The 22,310-nt window shown below is 38.3% G+C and overlaps 1 protein-coding gene across 5 annotated transcripts in view; it reads right to left on the bottom strand.

Moving 5' to 3' along the window:
* Positions 1-22,310, bottom strand: part of LOC123314484 (polypyrimidine tract-binding protein 1) — a 270,957-nt gene that overhangs the window by 118,773 nt on the left and 129,874 nt on the right. Inside the window, exon 1 of one of the 5 annotated variants that reach the window (XM_044899799.1) lies at positions 4,585-6,118. The exons of the other annotated variants lie outside the window; for them this stretch is intronic. Coding sequence (XP_044755734.1) covers positions 4,585-4,707 — 123 coding nt within the window. The 5' untranslated portion in view covers positions 4,708-6,118. Of the gene's footprint in view, positions 1-4,584; positions 6,119-22,310 lie in introns of those variants that run through there. 5 annotated transcript variants of the gene reach the window in all.

Below are 22,310 nucleotides of genomic sequence, written 5' to 3'. Positions count from 1 at the left end.
AGATCATGGTTAATGCTTCAATGTAATAGACGGGACACTGATTTCTGTGCTTGAAATTTTAACAGTAGATTTTTGAGGTCAAAAGGAACACTTTTTTTCTATACCATTTTTTCCGAATCAGCTCGGTTTAAGAGATCCAGGTTGTTGAAAAACCATTGAAAAATGTTAATTTTAGTTCTATCCCACGAACGGTTTTATCGAATGAAATGAATTTCAAAATATAGTTTTTTATTTATTTGATGACACAAGATATCACCTACGTCTTCCAGTTTTCTCATTATGACCATTACGTACCAGAAAAATATTAAAAATCCAAAGAACCCAACTCTTGAAACTGAGTTGGACGCTTTGAGATTCGAGCGTTTCTGTGAAATTTGAAACATTTGGTACTTCGGCTGAATGCAGAAATGGTATAGAAAAAAAGTGTTTCTTTTGACCTCAAAAATCTACTGTTGATATATTTGTACGGGTCAAAGACCCTGTATTTCGAAGAGAAATAAAAAATATTTCTCTTCGAAGATGTAACAGTGTAAAATTCTTAAGCTTGCTTCCTAAATAATCAAAACATGGGATAGGATAAAAGTTTGAATCTATATCTGAGGTCGATCAATGGATAATTCGAGAATCTCCATGAATTCGTAACGAGAAGGACACGTTTCATGAACAACAAGATATCTGCACTTTTTCCCACGTTATAAGAAAAAAATACCTCCCCATTACCCGGAAACTTCCTCGTAACGGGTTTCAACTTTCAACCCGCGACGGAGGCCATTTCGAAAATGAATTTTCCATGGAAACGCTTTCGAATTAATCATAATTTTCTATTACCCTAGGTGAGTATTGATTTCAGATTACGCTCGGAAAATCGTTATCTTTCGGATGCATTGTGACGACGGCTTTCCTTTCCGGGACACAAGTTGTCCGGCCTGCATTTCAACCCCCCCGACGTGTACCTACAAGAGTTGCAAGAGAGGCGGGTGGATGGTGATGATAAATGGACACCGAGTGATTTCCGTTTTTTGGCGCGCGCGAAAGAGGGCCGATGAAAGGCTCGAGTTTTCAAAGGATATATTTGCGCGGAGGACGTATCACAATGTGAAGACGGAAGGGAGAAAGATCGAGTCACTCTGCCTTCGTAAAAAATGAAATCTTGGATCGACGCAGGATCTTCAACATTAATCACAATGAACATATTTCCGGGGCAAGAAATGAGGATTTCATCCAACACCACTGCTGTCGGCAGGTCCTCTGTTTTACATAATGGCTTTTGTATCAGGGCAGCATTTATTCAGTTTGTTTTTGCAGTCTGTTTTTCCGAATCGAAGAGTTCATCATTTGTTAACTCACAACCTGGTCCTCGTAACGAACCAGCAAGAGAAATAGCGTGAGGATATATTGAAAAATTCGTAGCCTACTATAGAACCAAACAAAATTTCAGTGTCAAAATATTTTATTACTCAACATATTCTCCTCTTAATTGGATACATTCATCACAGCGAACCTGGAACGTCTCTAGACCTTTCAAAAAAAATTGTTCTTCTTGCTCTGCAAACCAGACCTCCACAGCTTTTATTACCTCCTCGTTGAAAGAAAATTTACGACCTTTTAAACTTTTTTTCAGTTGAGGAAAGACATGATAGTCGGATGGAGCCAAATCTGGTGAATAAGGGAGGTGTTCTAGTAATTCAAACCCTAAATTACGAATTTTCTGCATGGCAACATGAGATTTGTGTGTAGGGGCGTTGTCCTGCAAAAACTAAACACCTTTGGATAGCTTTCCGCATCTTTTCTCTTCAATTTTTTCCCGTGGAGTGATCAGTACTGTTGAATAGTTATCTCCGGTTATTGTTCTACCCTTATCCAAAAAATCAATCATGATTACTCCATGGCAATCCCAAAAAACTGAAGCAAGAAATTTTCCAGCAGATTTTTGGACACGAAACTTCTTAGGTCTTGGAGAACCAGAGAGTCGCCATGCCATCGATTGTTGCTTTGTTTCTGGATCGTAAAAATGTACCCAAGTCTCATCCATAGTAACAATTCGGTTTAAGAAGTCTACATCGTTTTCAAATCGAGCACAGATCGAACGCGATGCTTCTACCCTTTCACGCTTTTGATCAACATTCAAACATTTGGGGATCCATTTTGCAGTAATTCACACATGTCCAAATTGACGTGAACTATATGATGAACGCGTTCGTATGAAATATTCAGTGCCTCAGATATCCGTTTTAGCCCAATTCGACGGTCTGATAAAATCATGTCATGAACTGCATCGATATTTTCGGTGATTGACACAGAAACTGGCCTTCCCGATCGGTCATCATCTTCATTGGAAAATTTACCTGTTTTGAAGCTTGCACTCCAATTTTTCACGGTCACATACGAAGGACATTGATCACCAAGGGTATTAAGCATATCTTCGTAAATCTGCTTACCTCTTAACCCTTTTAAATAAGGGTACTTGATGATGGCTCGATACTCCAATTTTTCGATTTTCACAATTTCGGTGGACATCTTCGTTCTTTCAATCTATTGCGTAACTCTGGTTTACTTTTTTGACCTCAAACTTCACACTGACACTTCTAATGAGTTATTGATCGTTGCTATGTTAACGCAATATTTTTTCATGCATGGAACTGGTCTAGACTCACTAGATATCAATACATCCTCGTACCTTATATTCTAGAGCTCCAGTCTAAAAACGTTTTCATGACAGCCATACCATTCTCAAGTATCAGAAAATTAAGAAAATTCGAAGTAGATAACGAACGTAAATTGAAGTACCTAACAAGGTTGTCCCAAGTCTGATTACGGACCTCATAGGCCGAAACGAAATTAAAATTTTAATTTCCCAAGGGCACAGCTGAACCACTACTCAAATATCCCATCAACCCCTTCGCTTTGGCACTAAAACACCCCGTCAAATCACAAACTCCCTATCACACCTTCTCTTTACTCAAGATTACTGAAACAATATTGTCCTTCTCTTCTGGCCAACACCAATTAATAATATTTATCTATTGCTCGCCGGTAATTTGGTGTGGATGTTGGAAGACCACGTCCAATTTCTTGTTTATTCGTCGAAGTTGAAACCAGTTACGGTATTGAAAATGTTTATGTTTGTTCTTCCGGCAATTACTTGGTAGACAGGGCGCGGGAATTTTTTTCGTTTCTGTAGATCGAATGGGAATCCTAACTTTCGAACGGGAAGCTTTCAAAGCCTTTTTCAAAGGGTAAATTGAAAGTGAAGAAATTAATTAGGGTATGCTGGTGAAACTCAAACAAATTCATTCATATTATACGAATATTTCATGATCTGAGAGGGTTTGGCAACTCAGATCAGTGAAAAAGGGATTTAACAATAAAATCGCCCAAAATTATGTGTTGAAAAGTATATATTAAGTTTTATGAAGCGATAGTTATCGTTTCTGATCATCTAGACATTTCCAATTTCTTTAAATTTTTCAGTAATAGCTGACAGGAAGCAGTAAAAATCATCAGAGGAAATGAAACCTTTTTCCTAGTGTCTCAACAATTTATTATCATCAATTCATTCTACTTTTTATATATTCATGTAAATGCAGATGAATTTCCATGGTAACCGTAAAAAACAAGAATCCTAACGGCATTCTGAATTCAAAAAAAGTGAAGTGCAAATAATAAGATTTCTTTATTACAGCTATCCATATTCCCAAGTTGAGAGTAATTATATTTGGGAGAAATGAGTTTTGAATGAAATGGATGTAATATCCTGACAGAACTCAACATCCAATTATGCGCTAATTTGTCGGTCGCAAATTGTAATGGACCATCAAATCACATTCAATTTTCCTCGATAAACATTTCTTGCGTTTGTTCTTCAAGGTATCTTCCCTGGTAGAGATTCACTTCTATCGAGCAGTTTATATCAGGGAGGGACTCTTGAAATCGTTGAAAATTTTTAAAACCATTATTGAAAACTTGCAAGTTCATTTTTTGTATATTTTATTGGAAAAACTGGTAAAAACGAAATAAAATTAGTTGGAAAATATCATCAGACGTACAAAAACATCTCATTTTTAAAATCAATTGAATGAGAACTAAGACGATGAAGATGACTCACTATAAGCATGAATTCCTCGTAAGACACTGTTGATTTTCTCAGGAATCGCCATTTTTCAATGTTAATCATCTTTTCCTGGGTGTTTTATCTAGTTCAACTGTCACTTTTAGTATATTGAGGTTTCAAAAATCTATGTTGGTATCAAGGATAGTATGCAATGGAGTCTTCTTCTGCATGGACGTTTTGCCAATGCCAGTTATAACTGGATTTTGATATGTATGAATAGCTGTGCAGTTTATACTGTTAGGTTAATTTCCTTCGATTTTGAAAAAGTTAGTCTTTGTTCTGGATCACCCTTAGATTTCTCCCATATACATTATATTTGAGCCTGAGAAAATTTTGTGTTGGGGCAAACAATTGTGCCCTAAAAATTTCTATCGATACACACCAAATTCTTAGATGAGTAAATGGGACAAAAATTCGTGTGCAATACAGTGTTGTGTCGGGGGTATTGTGGGTTGCATCAAAGAGGTACTCACCATATCGTAGTTGTATTTGTCGGGTACAGGGGCGGCCAGTGGCGGGTTGTCGAAGTAGTTGATTTCGGTGAATCTGTTCACGATCAAGGTACTCGGCGCTGCCACGTGATGGTTAGTGTACATATGTGGGGCGCATTGGCCGCAAGGACAAGGCGCTTGGGAGGGGGGATAGGCCGCTTGGGGTACGGTTATCTCAGGGCAGGGTACCACGGGACACAGGGGCACTACGTAAGGGATTTGGCCAGGGGGGGTGTTGAGATAGTACGTCGTGATTGTTGATACGTTCGAACGCCTCCGCTAAATGAACGCAACGCGTTGCGTTCAATCTTGCTCGCGTCTTAGACCTTAGAGTTGAGGTTGAACTTTATGCAACAACGCGATTTTATCAGTAGATTTTTGGTATCATTTGCTTTATTGCACGATTGTCTCTGGTTTTAACAGCTTACTTAATATCAATATTGATCATAAATATTTGGATTATCAATAACTGAGCAATATTTTATTTGCCACCTTAACTATACGTAAAATATAACTATATTTACTTAATTAGACTACAGATATGTCAGATTATCAGAAAGATTTTTCAACACTTGGGTTTCCTCCACTAATACTGTTTCAAGTTTCAACAACCTCGGATATGCGAACAATCTTTATTCTCTTATTGAAGATATGTTTGGGATACAGTTAATTGATACACGTAGGAAACAATTGAACGTGATGGTTTTTGGAAGTCTTATCAATAAACAATGTATATATACACCCTTAAAACTGTTCCGATTCAAGTGGTCAACGTCAACAGTGAATCACGAGTGGCCGAAAAATATTGCACAGGGCCTGATTGGGGGGAAAAGCTACGCATGCACAAAATATTGATATAAAGGACGGTGTAAAAGCGCGTTAAGTCAGGATCAACTGATATAGCGCGCTCGCGGTCGATCGACCAAAAATCTACCAATATACAAAGGAAACTAGGACCTAACGATTATCCAGCAATCTATCACACGATTACCCTAAACCTTACGATTATCTATCAATGATTGTCGATAATTCTTGGACACGACGCCTTCGTCTATGCCTTTCAAAACGCCAAAATCAAAATATGACGATATAATAATATACGATCACGGTGTAAAAATATAAATTCAACTTTGTACTTAAAGGAACAACGTCAATGGAACACGGATACAAAAGGTTTATTTATTTATTTTTAATTTTTTTGTAATTTTTGATGTGGTGCTTTTCGCGAGAAGTGCGGTCAGAGTTTGATGATTACCTGTCAACCTGTTGCGATAATCCGATCGACACTTTAGAGACACAGTCGAGGAAGGAAGAATGGCGAATTGAAAATGAAAAGATCGAGGTGGTGCGATTTCTGATTCGGGCCTGAGATCGGCGCGCACATTCGGAAGTACCCGGAGGATTCTGAGGATGCTGCCGGAGCTGGTCCGGTGACAGGATGTACAAGAGGACCGGTGGTGTGAGAGTAGTGGAGTTCGTAGGAAGTTGAAAGTATGGACCGCCGCACGCTGTGGCTTTCTAGCCCGGACTGTCGCCGGTCTGGCACGGCCGATCCGGCGAGGATCAGAAGAGACGGGCCTGCGCCATGCCGCGGAGGGTACCCCTACCCGCAACCTGATGCACGCTGGAGCGTAGCGGCGCGTCCTACCTGGAACAGGTAGCGCCTATTCGGCGTCGGTTGCATGCGCCGTCCTGCCTCCCGGAGTATCCTGTTGTCCCTTTTGGACGCGTTCGTTGCACCTCGACACGCTGGAAGCGGGACTTCGCGGTCCCGTCGGCGGTTCTGGCTTACTTTTCGGCGTGGGATACGTCCCGGCGGATAATTCGGACGAATCGCGAGAAGGAAAATCGAAAAAATTCATGGTAACCGTTTCGGAATATCAAATAATTTTTTTCATGCTCTTTTACGATTTTAATCTTTCTATACAGGGTGAGTCCTTGACTCGTACAAATAGTAGATTCTTGAGGTCAAAACGAACACTTTTTTCCTATACCATTTTCCCTGATTTGGCCCTGATAAAAAGATACACTCATTTTAAGTTTTCATAACAAGCTGTGCCACCCCTGGAGAGTAACTAGCTAAATCTGTGACACTACACATCTGTGTATCTTTTAAACAGAGTTGTATTCAACCAAAGTACCCAATTTCTCAAATTTCACATACAGGGTGTCTGTAAACAAATGCGAAGGACTTAGGGAGATGATTCCTTGATGAAAATAAGCAGGGGTAGTTCCTATGAATTTTTTTCGAAGTCGACCCCCCTTCCAAGATACAGCCTTTGGAAGGCGATGTCGGGTTGACAGTTTTTAATTTTTTTCACAGGTTCTAAAAAACATTGAGTCATAAAACTATACATAATATGAAGCACTAAGTAGATGTTACTCACACAATTTTTTTAGATCTCAGAACTTTATTATTGAGGGTTGAAAATAACAACCCCTTATGGTTTTCCTTCAAAAATTGTTTTCGTTCGTTAGATTTTCGAAAAATAAAATTATCTCAGTATTTTTTAGAACCCGTAAAAAAAATTAAAAACTGTCAACTCGTCATCCCCTTCCAAAGGCTATATCTTGGAAGGGAGGTCGATTTCGAAAAAAACTCCTCTTGCGTCCTCCGCATTTGTTTAAAGACACACTGTATAATATTTAATTTTTGAACATCACATTACTCTAAAACGGCGCATTATATGAGAAAATATGAAGAACACTTCTATTTTACAAAAACTTCAAATATTCATTAAATGGCGTTCAACTTAATTTCAAGAGTTGGGTTCTTTGAATTTTTGGTATTTTTATGGTATGTAATGGTCATAATGAGAAAGAGAAGACGTGGGTGAAATCTTCTGTTCGAAAAAGATTCATCAAATAAATGAAAAACTATATTCCGAAATTCATTTCATTCGATGAAAGATAAAACCCTTTATGAGATAGAACTAAAATAACATTTTCCCACGGTTTTTCAACAGCCTGTATCTTTTAAACCGAGCAGATTCGGGAAAAAATGGTCAAGATAAAAAGTGTTTCTTCTGACCTCAAGAATCTACTGTTAAAATATTTGTACCAGTCACAGACTCACCTTGTGTAGTAAATTTGCACTGAATTTCGATTATCTAAATGAATGGATATCTTTGAACGGAAATAAACCTGACTTCTGAAAAAAATTTACCGGGGTTGTATAATTCATTATAAAAACTAATAAAAGATTATGAATCACGGAAGGTTAAAATTTTGTTTGCTGGTTCATTTTCATCGACACAATTCAACATATTTTATTCATTATTGTTCGAAATGATAGATTTCGCAGTAAATTTGCTGGGGAACCAATTGAAAATTGGCATCTCCAACATTCAAGGAAAAATTATTTCGAGCCACAGACCACATATCAAACTTCTTGAGACTTGCTAAGCTCAACATCAGACGAAATCCAACAAAACAGCGGTTTTAGCATCATACCGACATGAAGCTTCTATAAAATTTATTTTCCTTGTGTTCGCTACAGGCAACACGTCCCAAACCCCTCCAAAAATCCCCCCAGCGTTGCAAACCGTTGTCGGTTTAAGATTTGGGGATTTCCATCTTACAAAACCGAATAGAAAACACAAGGCTCTGGAAAGGGGCACGCTTATCCCTTCATGTGACCGGGTGAGCCTTCTTCGCGTTTTATCGATTGCCTTTCCTCTGAAAATACGAATATATTTTATCGCATTGATGCTTTTGTGTCAGGCGAAAATGTAACACCGATTTAAGAACAAATGGTCGAAAAAAATCTTGTAAATTGAGTTTGATTGAACCAGCGTATTAGACACTTTCAACTTTCAACCACTGTTGAAAAAATGGGAACCTTTTTTAGCGGAGATAAATTTTCGACCGAAAAAAAAGCGGCAATGCTGGATGTACGATCCGTAACAAAGAATGTGTAGCGTGGCGATCACAGAATTATCGCTGAATACGAAGAAGTCTCTATTCAAAGCGGGAACAATGGCACATACTGCATACAATCATTCGTTAGACAATGAACGAATGAATTTTTGGTCCGATAGAAAAATGACTTCATACCCTACAATTGATAGGAGGCAGAATTCAATTACATTCGCGACGATGATTCATCCGATGAACAGCGAATAATTAAATGAAGCGTTGTTCCAAAAAGGAAAATGAAGTATCATTTGTTATTTCTTGGATAAGGAACCAGAATCGGGGGTTTTGAATTGGAACTTTATCGAGTCGATGAATGAAAACTTTTCTGATGTTTTTATCTTATCGGTGAAATTCAATGGAACAACCGTGGAACTTACAGTATGCTGGATGCAGCTGCAAGAGGCGAATGGTCCATAAAATGGCCTATTTTTAGATGCAGTATTCCTACAACGATAAGAGGTGGCCTAATGGCAAATTATGGAATATTTATACCATAGCTGATCCTAGTTCAGAAGCGAAGATATAATTTATTTTTAGAATCATTGAAGTGGAAACGCCCCAAGTTCTTGTACTGAGAAGCAGGTATTGATTGAAATACCCTTCTTTTGTCTTTGGGAAAAACAACACAAACAGCTGACAAATACAACTTAGCCCTAGTGCTAGAGCAGGTATCTGCTATACACTATACCTCCATAGGCAGAGGACTACAACGACCATTTGGGTACCTAGAAACACTATTTTTAGAGAAAATCTGAAGCAGTGAGGACTGTAAATCGAATTATGAGAGTTTCCAACTCCCTGAACGAATTCACCGTACCTCAAGTACATGTAGGTACGTAAATAAAAATACAAATGAGTGAAAAGTATTGATGAACCAAAAAATTAAAATCACCAAAATAACCACTAGACTTTTTTCTGAAAACGTTAGCAAGTTAGACGCGATTCAACTGAATCGACCCTATTCTTGATGTAGAACCGACCTCATAATATAACGAAGCAAAGGACTTCGCTCAACGTCGCGAGAAAACAGATTTTCCCGTTTCCTGTACACCATTCAAGGCTGAGGATAAACTTTTATGTGTGCCATAGAAATTATTAATACGTGAATTGTTCCCTTTTAATTAGCACTTGGTCGGGCGTTCCGGAAATGTTTACTTTTCAGTTTTGACTGTTTCCTCACACTCCCTTTATTTCCTTCGGGTACGAGAGTTCCTGACGGCCATGTTTGAGAAACAATAGGGCCTGGGGGGTATTGGACGGCAGATTCATGTCGGAAATAGCCGAGATACTAACGTACAGATATGTGTGGGTGTCCGCACACTCATTATTAGAATAGTTTGTTCAGTATCAACTTCGCTCTTGATGATTTTTAGATGAGCAAACGTTTGCCATCGTTGGAATCATATCCACTCGACAGGGGTCTATAAACGCACGTGTGGCCTAGGTAGCACACCCGGTTTCCTTGCGATAGGTGGCGCACCTGTCTGTATATCTCTCAGTAGGGCCAGTTTCCTAAGAAGAGTGTGCGAATGAGACTGAAACAACCGCGGTTCTCTCAAAATGGCTCCCAGACTAGGTGGTCCATCCTGTATTAAAGATGTCGATGAATATCTGGCACTTTTTACGGGCTCAGTATTTCACGGGTAGCCCGGGGCCCCTACAGCGTCGGAAAAAACTACGCAGCGTCGAATTTTTCATGAGGGATGATCTCAGAGGAGTTATACACGAAAATTCATCTCCCGGCAGCTTGCTCTGGCCCAAATATCTGAATGCGAAATGCGGAGGGTGATCGCGGTATTGTTATCGAATTTCGACAACATCCGAACCCGACTGAGAAATGGCGTTTTTAGTTGGAAATATTCCCTCTACGAGTGGCGCACTTTTAGCCGGAGAAGTAAGGTCCTGCCTCTACGAGAGACGTCTGCTTTTGGCAAACGAGGATTTGCTCGGTTTTAGGATTTGAGTTTTCCGGATCTTAGTCTTAGTGGGCTGTATTTATTGATGAACTACTTCCGTATTCTTTCACAAACATATTTTCTCTATGTTCCAAGATGGGATTCACCTGTTCATCTTGAAGTTAAAAGGCATCCTGCTTCACGAACTATACTGCATTCACATTTATTTTAGCAGTGGGTTGGCCATGAAATAATTTTCTCAAGTTTTTGTAACTAGAACGGTGTAAGGTTGGCACTCATGAAATGTTAATGTCATAACGCCGTTGCCACAACTTATATCAATTAATATTACGAAAATGCTGAAAGTGATTGAAAATAGAGACAGGGTTTCAGGAAGTGCTATTTAGAATTCAGGTCCGATATTCTAAAATCCACAATACGTCAGACGGTAGCGAACATATTCAATAAAAGAGAATTTATATAATGTTTCATCTGAATCTAAACGACTTATATTTCAGCTGAATATTTCCTCAATCAGAAAGATTGTGAATGAAGAGGATGACAAAGAATTTCCTTCTCTTGGGAGACCCAAAAAAGTGGTGGCATTTGAGAATTTTATTGTTGAGTGAATTAATGCGAAAAGTTTACTGCAGGATTTTCGATGAATGCCATCGTAGAATAAGTTTCCGAAAATTGATTTTCCTATTTTTTATTTGACTTGTCGTATACATTGCAAATGTCTTAAGGTACCAATAAATACCAATATTAATAATTATTATTATATCAATGCATTAATATGAACAGCCACAAATACGCGCCAGTTGTCCTGCTAATTGTTTATTCATGTGAAATTTTTGTTCAAAGGTGAAGTTCATCTTGACCTGAAACTTCCTTTAATTCCTTTTACTTATATTGATGCGAGATGACTTTTGTTGAAGAATTTAACATTCTTGTAATTATCTGTTCATTCCTTCGGGAGATACCCATTCCCAACCACTGCATCATATGCATTTCATCTTCGGGTTAATATTTTTGAAATCTACAACTGATGTAACGTATTCAAACTTTAGCCAAACAAGTTAACGAACATCAACTCTCCTCAAGCTAGTGCATATTATGATATTATACTGATCTCTTGTATTTTCCATGCAAATAACTGGATTTGGTATGCCTTCAGTCAATTTGTACAAACATCAATTATGCTCGTCACATATTTTCCGAAGAGATTCGGCATTGTGATAAAATACATAATAACAGAAACTTTTACGTAGAACGGGCAACATAGCGTTGATTTAAAACCCAAAAATGTTCTGACAAGCGTCATAACCCCACATTTTCGTACTATACAGAGTGAAATGTGTCAAATTTCCATGGCCAACCGACTGCTAAAATAGAAGTGAATGGAGTATAGTTATGTGCTCCAGGGTGATATGCCCCAAGATTCATTTTCAATCCCCAGAAAGAAATATTCAAGGGACACAAGGAGAAAATGTTAGACCCTTAGAAAATCTTTACTGAAAACGTTTTAACTGGCTGAAACTTCGATGTTAAGCTTAAACCCAACAACAGATCCTATCAAACATTATTCCTGAATTTCTAAGCCCCATCTAATCAATTTATTCCTGAATGAAAGCTGTAGGTGAAAAAGACCAAACATCTGGCGATCCAAAGGTGCTTTAAAACCCCAACCACAATCAAATGAGCCCAATCCGACGAACGACATTAATTTCCCTGAAATAACTCGGTTAACTCGGGAACACAATCAGAGGATCAAGAGATCAGGCGGTCACTTCATCATCGTTAGCATGAAGGCTGCTTGCACACAGTCTGGTCCAGGGAACGTCGGCGTCGGATGTGTGAGTTAAAGGGTGTCCGGGGATGGCCCACGAAGGACCGGGGGATCAACGGGAACCTCTGGCACACGGCCAGCAGGCGGACGGGGGAGCTGAGTTATTCTCTTGATGATCGACTTGAGACCAGTGTATCTTTCCGCGGAAACAAGGTGGAGGCCATTAATTCGGAATTCGAATGGAAAAACCGCCCGGAAAATTCACGATAATATATCCGTTTTGACAGGGAGATGGGCGATGTTACACGGGTGAAGACAGTTACGGGTCGAGTCGTTCCCGTTTTGTCTGACGGGGATGCCTCCCTCTCCGGGAATAGCTTCGAATGATGGCGGGATATTTCGGTTTTTGACGGGAAGGGACGTTTGATATCATCCGTCCTAACACTTCCCTGAGATCTACATCGACAGACCCTAAAACAACAGCTGGAAAATGAAATTTTTCAGTAGGAGCATTTCAAATTTTACATGGAGGTTTATTATTTAAATCTTGAATCTTCAAGTCGAAAAAGAAGGAAATCCTTGCGATAAGGAAGAAACAAATGAACTCTAAAGTAGGGTGAAAACTCAATCACAAAATCAGGTTGACTTGGACACAATGAAGAATTGCTGCTCGTGAGACCCAAGGGTTATATGCCTGTTGACCACTTGGAGGTTGTTATTGATGACAGCAGTTGAAAAACCACATATAGATTCATAGGAGAAAAGTAAACCAGTATATAGCAGAAGTTGGAAAACTCATTTGCCCATCTTGAGCCAATGGGCAACCATCGAACGTTTAATCAGTGCCAAATAATCGAATATGTCCTGAGAACTTCCATATCCTTCACAGGATCCTTTATCAATCATCTTCTTCAGTTACACCATAAAAGCAATTGAAATGAGAGTAGTTTCACTGACTTTCTAGCCAAAAAACACAAGAAATAATCTAGTATATGTGAGAAAGTATCAGATTTGGGTTCCTTCTACCAATTTCCTTATAGAAATTCGGTATTTCCAGATATACTTTTATTTTTGGCATTTGAGTCTCATCTAGGCACCTCATCAAAACCCATTTTTTGAAATTTAGAATAAAAGACGAATAAAACTCAAATGATTAGGATTGAATTGTCCATGGTAGAATCCAACGTAATCAGAAATATAATTATTTAATTCGGGAAATTCCGATCCTGCCCGTGTCCTGTTATTACACGCTTTTCGGTGTAAATAGGGGAATATCTCCACGTTGATTATTTTTATTTGCCCTCGTCAACCGAAGCCTCGGAATCCTAATACTACAGCGTTACCTGCGCACTTTACGACGGTTTTCATGACGTGTCATACCATCCCCGAGCTACGCATTGCAGCTTTTACTACTCGCTTAATTAGTTTCTGTACTCTTATTAAGATAAAACTATAAAGAGCCCAGATTTCACTGGGAAGCTTGTTTAAATTTAATCGCTAACGGTTAATGAATGTTGTCATAAACCAAATATTGCCGGAGGCATGCACATGCACAGCTTTCTACGTCAAAGGGAGGATATAACTTTGTGCTACTCTGTTACGTAATTTTTCCGGCGAAGGAGCTTTCCCATATTTCCGATTCCACGTGGGAAACTTTCCCGCGGTAAAGGGGAAATGGGAAATTTGGGATTTCGATTTTATGCTCGAAATATCTACCGATTAACAAACATTCACGGGTTTTGGTACGGTATAGTATTATCCTCTGCTTTGGGAATTATTTAAACACTTATTCACGACGTTTTCAGCATATTGGTTCATTGGCAAAGAAGAAAAACATCAAGGAATTTCTGAAATGAAGAAAAATCAATTTGAACTTTTTTTTGTGGGATATATGTGTCCCAAAGTTTGTTTGAACTCGTTCCGCACACATCCTCGGGCGAACACGCACAACAGGGCTATTTTCCGTCAAAAATAAACTTTTGCAAACCCCGAAAATAAAATATACCAACACGAGTTTTCCATAAAGCTCATTCGGCCTAGTTGTTTGAAGTTTAGCAGCCTGGGGCGGAGGCAACCAACGACCAAAACGAATCGAAATGGGTATGACATATTGATGAGTTTATATTTTGATGTTTCAAAAGGTTTCATGCAGTACTCAATAAAAATTCCTGTTTAATTGGATTTATCATTGACATACCGCTGTGTACCGGCAGGCACTGTGCGATATGAAAATTTCAGAAACATTCCCGCACAACTGGAAATACCATCAGATTTTGATTCAGTCGCAGTTGCATATTCCACATTTTGAGCGAGTTTATGAGAGGAATGACGCAAAATATGGCTATCATATCTTCGACCACTGGGTTTTCATCGAGTGAAGCCAATAGTAGCACTTTCATTCATGTTACCCATATAGACATATCTTCTTGTTCAACAACACCTAAATCCATCCAGAAAACAGGTAATTGATGCAAGAAAACGATCATTTCCATTGATTTTTCGTTCGTTATTTCCAATAATGAACACTCATGCAAATTTCTCACACACACACACCTCTTTTTTCTCTCGACATTTTCCACAGAAACGCGTGGTAACGTAGTGCAGTCTCATTGAGGTAATTACATTCATTTCACGCTTTTTAATCGTCTAAGGATTCTAAGATACCGATTAACGTTAGGATCAGTGAACTCTCCCATCTATACGAGTTAATTGTCCTATTCTAATGAACGATCCGCATATTCTCATTCCGAAACAAGTTGTTAGTTGTGGAAATCTCCGATACGGACGTGATTTCTATGAATAATTAGACATGGTTTTCACATCGGAAACACGCGGTGAGCTGAGCGAGAAAACAACGGCAAACAAAGTGGATTAAGTTATGAATTCATTCGCTATGTCATCCTTACAGATATTTTTTCAAGAGCACCCCACTGTTTGAAGCACACTGTACGTATACACGTTTCTTCAGAATTGTTGCATGTTTTACTCAAGACTCAATGCTGCTATGGATAGTTGAGGCTAGAAAACCAGTGGATGCTTTAAATCTACTTCTCTGCATCATTTTTTCTCCAAATTTGTCCGAATTTCGTGCGAAATTATTATTTTTTATATATTTCTATATTTTTTCATCAGTTACTGAGTTGCTTCTAATATATCGTGTGATCTAGTGTAATAGAGTGCAGATTTGTATACTTTATATTCATTTTGATGCGATATACACAATGAAATGTAGAAAAAAATGAATCGAAAATTATTCACAACATTGTAATACTCCGTACTTACTGTTATTCCAGAAGGTAACTGAGGATAGCTTGTCACTCACCTGAAAAAAAAGAATGAGTTAAAATTGTGATGGATTTTTCATACAGCTATAAGGGATCGTTCATAAAAATCATAAAACTGTTTACGTAAAGGCGACTTGTAGACATGAGATGAATAATTCAACACCAATTGAAGGTAAACCATTTATTATCGTCTATTATTAGTTTAGAGACTACCAATTCGACTTTAAAATCACCCTTTCCCAACTATCCAGCACGTTACGACCTCTCTTATGACCGTAACTCCTTCCGAATAACATTTCCACAGAATTTCATCAATATTTTTGCGGGCAGTCCTGCGATTTTATGATCGGTTAGCCTCTGTACTATTGTGATCTATATACGGTTATGAAATGAATAAGCCAACGTCAGAAGTCTCAGGAGATGGTGTGAGGTAGTAAAAAATTCACTCGTTTCCTATTTTGCGTCCGCCTATCAATTTAGTTGGGATATCCTGTATATATCTTCAATCTGGACAGTCGAACCCTTGAAAAGGCCGTTCAGGAACGGAACACGACGCTAGATACGTCCTATAAGGGATAAAAACCTCTCGTCATATATCCAATATATAAAATTCGTTCCGGTTTGCCGTTACACTTCAAACGCACTCGGATAAAACACCGGAAAACAACAAAAACCCGACCACTTATCCCTTATCTCCAGCCGAGATTCTGTTTTTCGTTACACCCAGGCCCCGATGTTATTTTTGGAGCCTCGGAGAGTGTGCCGGTCATAAATGATTTCCCCCACGAACGAATGGGCACTTTGGATCTGTTCGGAAAACAATAAAGGTCAGGGTGTTAATCTGAGATTGTCCCGATGCGGTTCCAACCTTGGCCGGAATGGGGAAAAGAATGTATTCTCCATCAGTTAATTTGGACACAGAAATCTCCATAGGAAGCTGTGATTTGGGCGTGATTTTTAAAACGAAATTTGATAAATGACAGGTTGCAAAATGGTGCAGGAGCCGGTTTGATTTCCGTTGGTCACAGGATTTCGTTGAAGACCTTAAGAGAGCCTGAAGCCATCTCCAATCAAGCTTTTAGCTCACAATACCTTCACAATCTTGAACATTGTCACCTCTTATAGCGACTGCCATTTTCTCATCTATACCACCTGTCGTAAAGTACATTGTAGTCGTTATAGAATGCTATTTCATCCAATATTTTTATTAACTTTGAGTGTTGTGAAAACGCTCGTAACAACACTTCTGATACAGCCTAAAAATTACTGAATTCCTGATAATACGAGGCCTTATTCCTCTATAGATTATTATCCATATAATATGACGTATAGAATAGGCCATTTCAAGGGAAATTAAATTTTTCATTTAGGTCCCGTGACACGGAAAACGTCCCTAACTTTTCAATCCGCTTTTAATATCGCCATAAAAATACTTCGGAAAATGTGAAAAGTGGAAATCGGAACTAATCTAATGAAGCGTCGAGTTGAAACTTTACGGTAGTAGATCGATAATAATGAATGTCAGTGATTTAAACGGAAAAATAAGTTCCACCTCATTTTGGATAACTCGGAAATTGAAAAAAAAACCAAGCTTTGAAGATTCGTCAGATGAAAATCATTGAGGAGAGAATAATTCGAATATTTCACTGATTTTTCGGAAAAAATGTGAATCGAAAGTTGACAAGCTAGATAGAGTATCAATTAAGGTAACAAAACGTTCCAAATGAAAGTATCCATCAACATAGGTCGACAGATTATTACTGCAACAAAATTCCATCAAAATCATCTCGCTCTCCTCCGAATAATTCGAAAAATAAAACAGTTAATTTCATCCCACTCGTGTCCCTCTCTCAAAACTGAAAATAGCACTCCAGGGTATCTAGTAGCGTGAAAGGGACGCTTCATTGAATATGCAGATCACGATGAGGCATCTCCAAGGTGAATATTTGATAATGGAATTAGTGTCCCTTATAATCTCCGCACCATAACAGAAACTAATGGTTTCTAATGGCGAATATCGGTCCGAATACAATGCGAAAGAGGTCAAGTTCAGAAAGGTATCGAATGCTTAGGGACAATCTCTTATTCGATTCCCAGGAATCAATTAACGGTTGATAGTGTTGGCGAAGTTTGTCTCAACAGAGAAGGACTTGACGACTTGAAAATCCTGCTGAAAATTCCGAGAGTTTCCATCCCATATAGTGTATGATCTGAGTAGAATTCCTAATATAAGAAGATGGGAAAATTTAACAGCGTTAGCGTTGAAAAATCTGGGTTAAGTTTTTGTAATATTTGTGTGATGAATCCGTCACTCGCTCCTGATTTAATCCGAGCAATTTTGAGGGATTACATGATGAAAGCCTTCCGTAATGCATCCAATAATTTCGATGCTGTAATATACACCCGATATTAAAAGCTGCCGCTGTTTAAATGCTCGCGAAGGGAAGGGGAAAGGGGAGAGCGACGAGTTTTCAAGAGATTAATTTCGGGAAACTCAAATATTCGTGAGACGTTGGAGTTTCCCCGCTGGAAAAGTGAAATTTACGGGAAAATTGTACACGTGATATGTGCTCTTTCGCCTCTTTTAATCACTTCGCTATTTTCCCATCGCCACTCTGCAACAATTGGGAACGCAAATATTGATCGGTTTTCGTGGCAATTACTTTGAGTGGTAAGAACGTTCAGACTTGTTCCTCGTTTTGTTCGGAAGTTTTGCGCTGCTCAAGAAAGTTCATGAATCATGACCGAGGAAATTTATGAGAACAATATTTGTTGATGAAAGGGTATGTTTTCTAATCTTCGTTGAAAAGGCTCACAAACTAAAACTTACGCATTGAGCAGAAGAAAACGAAACCAATTTATTTTCGGCCTCAGGTATACAGGGTGAGTCTTTGACTCGCACGAATTCGAAGTAGATTCTTGAGGTCAAAAGAAACACTTTTTTCGTTTACCATTTTTTTCGAATCGGCTCTGTTTAAAAGATACAGGTTGTTGAAAAACAATTTAAAATTCATTCGTAGTTCTATCTCACAAACGGTTTTATTGAATGAAATGATTCTATGCACCGAGGGGTTTGCGTGGAAACAAATTGGTGAATGCGCAGTGATCATTGTGAATCCCTGAAAACAACACACGAAACTGTTAAAAACAGTCTCAATTTCACACAGTTCACAGCTTTCTATTCTCTTTCCTGTTCATAGTGAACTGGAAATTGAGGGGCGTGCTAGAGACTCATCGCACCACTGTAATAAACATCTTTGAAAATTTTACGACCCTACTGTTGAATAACTATACTTCATTCAAATTTATTTTAGCAGTCGGTTGGCCATGAAATAATTTTCTCAAGTTTTTGTAACTAGAACGAAGTTAGGTTGGCACTCATGAAATGACGTTAATGTCATAACGCCGTTGCCACAACTAATATCAATTTTTATTACGAAAATGCTGAAAGTGATTGAAAAAAGAGACAAGGTTTCAGGAAGTGCTATTTAGAATTCAGGTCCGCTCATTCAAATAGTTATAACCTGATATTCTAAAATCCACAATCCGTCAGACGGTAGCGAACATATTCAATGTAAGAGAATTTATATAATGTTTCATCTGAATCTAAACGATTTATATTTCAGCTGGATATTTCCACAATCAGAAAGATTGTGAATGAAGAGGATGACAAAGAATTTCCTTCTATTGGGAGACCCAAAAAAATGGTGGCATTTGAGAATTTTATGTTTAAGTGAATTAATGCGAAAAGTTTACTACAGGATTTTCGATAAATGTCATCGGAGAATAAGTTCCCTAAAATGGATTTTTCTATTTTTCATTTGACTTGTCCTATACAATGTAAATGTCTTAAGGTACTAATAAATACCTAATTATTATTACATCAACGTATTAAGATGAATAGCCACAAATACGTCAAGTTGTCCTGTTACTTGTTTATTCATGTGAAATTTTTATTCAAAGGTGAAGTTCATCTTAACTTGAAACTTCCTTCAATTCCTTTTACTTATATTGATGCAAGATGATTTTTGTTGAAGAATTTAACATTATTGTAATTATCTGTTAATTCCTTCGGGAGATACCCATTTCCAACCACTGCATCATATGCATTTCATCTTCGGGTTAATATTTTTGAAATCTACAAGTGATATAAGCCAAAGAAGCTAACGAACATTAACTCTCCTCAAGCTAGTGCATATTATGATATTATACTGATCTCTTGTATTTTCCATGCAAATAACTGGATTTGGTATGACTTCAATCAGTTTGTATAAACTTCAATTATGTTCGTCACTATTTTCCGAAGAGATTCGACATTGTGATAAGATACGTAATAGCAGAAACTTTTACGTAGAACGGGCAACATAGCGTTGATTTAAAACCCAAAAATGTTTTGACAAGCTTCATAACCCCACATTTTCGTACTATACAGAGTGAAATGTGCCAAATTTCCATGGCCAACCGACTGCTAAAATAAAAGTGAATGAAGTATACCATTAATAATACTTTTCTGAATATTTTCACTTATACATTGATATAAACCTTGTACAAATTTCTGCTTGAAACAGAAATAATGATTATTTCAAAAATTTGTGTTATATCAAAGATCCAAGCAGAATATCCAAATTCTGCTACAATTAAGATCCAGATCCTTCATCGTACCATCCCCAAAATATACCTTGCATGACTTATTCTCAACGTGATACAAATTCAACTTCCACGGGTGAAATGTATCATTCAGGAATTCCGTAAATGGACATGTTACGGACGTTGATATGAAAAGTTATGTTTCAGCTCGATATATCGGAATACAATCCATCATTCGGGGTAGAAGGGGAGATGGAGGGGTGAAAGACGAGTTGCTGGCAATTATTTCGGGCAGTGCGGCTTCGTTTGTCCCCCGAGCTCTATTCCATGGAACTTATTGATGCTTTTCGGACTTAGGTACAAGAAGTTTGCCTTTACGGCTCGGCCAACTTTCTGGGAACGTTGCTTGGTATTAAATATGTTATGGAATGGGGAAGGAAACACCTATCAACTTTGGGGAAAGATACTGCCGAATTAAATTATATTTGCTTGTGCAACTTTGGCCGTTGATGGGGATACTGATGTTAGTTTTCCTGTTGTGTCGTAGGAAATTCACCACTTCCTATGGTTTCCTTATAGTTTCTAGATATTTCACAGTGGATGCTGTCCACTTTCCTCTTGTGTGTTTTGTTTTGCAGTAAAAGTATCACAATATGCTTCTACCAGAGATTTGATAAAACTAATCTCCACTATAGTTAAATTTTTGCCAGAATGATGCTATTTATCAACTGCAATATTGATGACCTGAGTGATTCTGATCTGCATTCTTCATATTATGTTCTAATCTACAAGCCTACTTAGCCTACTATAGAAGCAAATAAAATTTCAATGTCAAATTATTTTATTACTCAAAATATTGTCCTCTTAATTGGACACATTTATAACAGCGAACCTACAACGTCTCTAGACCTTTCAAAAAAAAATGTTTCTTCTTGCTCTGCAAACCAGACCTCCACAGCTTTCATAACCTCCTCGTTGGAAGAGAATTTATGACCTTTTAAACCTTTTTTCAGTTGAGGAAAGAGATGATAGGCGGATGGAGCCAAATCTGGTGAATAAGGGGGGTGTTCTAGTAATTCAAACACTAAATTACGAATGTTTTGCATGGCAACATGAGATTTGTATGCAGGGGCGTTGTCCTGCAAAAACAAAATAACTTTGGATAGCCTTCCACGTTTTTTCTCTTTCTTTTTTTCCCGTAGAGTGGTCAGTAATGTCGAATAGTAACCTTCGGTCATTGTTCCACCCTTATCTGAAAAATCAATCATGATTACTCCATGGCAATCCCAAAAAAACTGAAGCAAGAACTTTTCCAGCAGATTTTTGGACACGAAACTTCTTAGGTCTTGGAGAACCAGAGTGTGGTGACATTCCATCGATTGTTGCTTTGTTTCTGGATCGTAGAAATGTACCCAAGTCTCACCCATAGTAACAATACGGTTTAAGAAGTCTACATCGTTTTCAAATCGAGCACAGATCGAACGCGATGCTTCTACCCTTGCACGATTTTGGTCAACATTTTAGGCTAGTCTAGGCAAAGTAGATATCAATATATCCTCGTATAATGCTTCTTTTTTATCTGTTTATCACTTGCTTGATTATTTGGTACGAAAAACGAATCGAAAACGATAATCTCATAGTAGATTAAGTTATTCGATACATTCGAACCTTCATGAACCTCTCGTATTGGATATTTCAGCCCGGTAGATGCATCGCTAGTAAAACAAGAACAAGGACAACATCATTCAATGATAATAATACCAAGTACTAAATTTAAGTACAGAATATTGACTCTGAAAACTCGAACTGTGACTTGAGGTGAGTGAAGTGTTCTTTCATGGAGTCTGAAAGGATTAACTGCAGCTGGTCACAAAACGGTTATTCCCGTAAAACGTAAGAACATCGAGACCCCGATGCTATACGGTCCAAATCATGACACCGACTAAAACCTACAGACCCTACGGAACACAAAGAGCCCTTTCGATCCTACCTGCCCCAACCACAGCCCGAGCGATGACCTTCGGAACTTGTCAAAAGGATCTGCCGCACCGTGTACTTCACGACAAGATCCTCAGTTCGCTAGAGGAAACGTATTGCAGTCAACCCTCCAAAGGGGTTGGTGGTTATGACATGATCCTGCTGGTCGGCAGCAACCTAGAGGTCGAAGGGTAAGAATTGCATCCATCCATGTAAGATCAGAATTTATCGTCGTTACTTTTCTCCCTGTGTCAAATT

The sequence above is a fragment of the Coccinella septempunctata genome, chromosome 5, assembly GCF_907165205.1.
Source record: "Coccinella septempunctata chromosome 5, icCocSept1.1, whole genome shotgun sequence".
NCBI classification, from domain to species: Eukaryota; Metazoa; Arthropoda; class Insecta; order Coleoptera; family Coccinellidae; genus Coccinella; species Coccinella septempunctata.
Note: the sequence above shows the minus strand (reverse complement) of the source record. Positions and strands in the feature narration are given on the sequence as shown.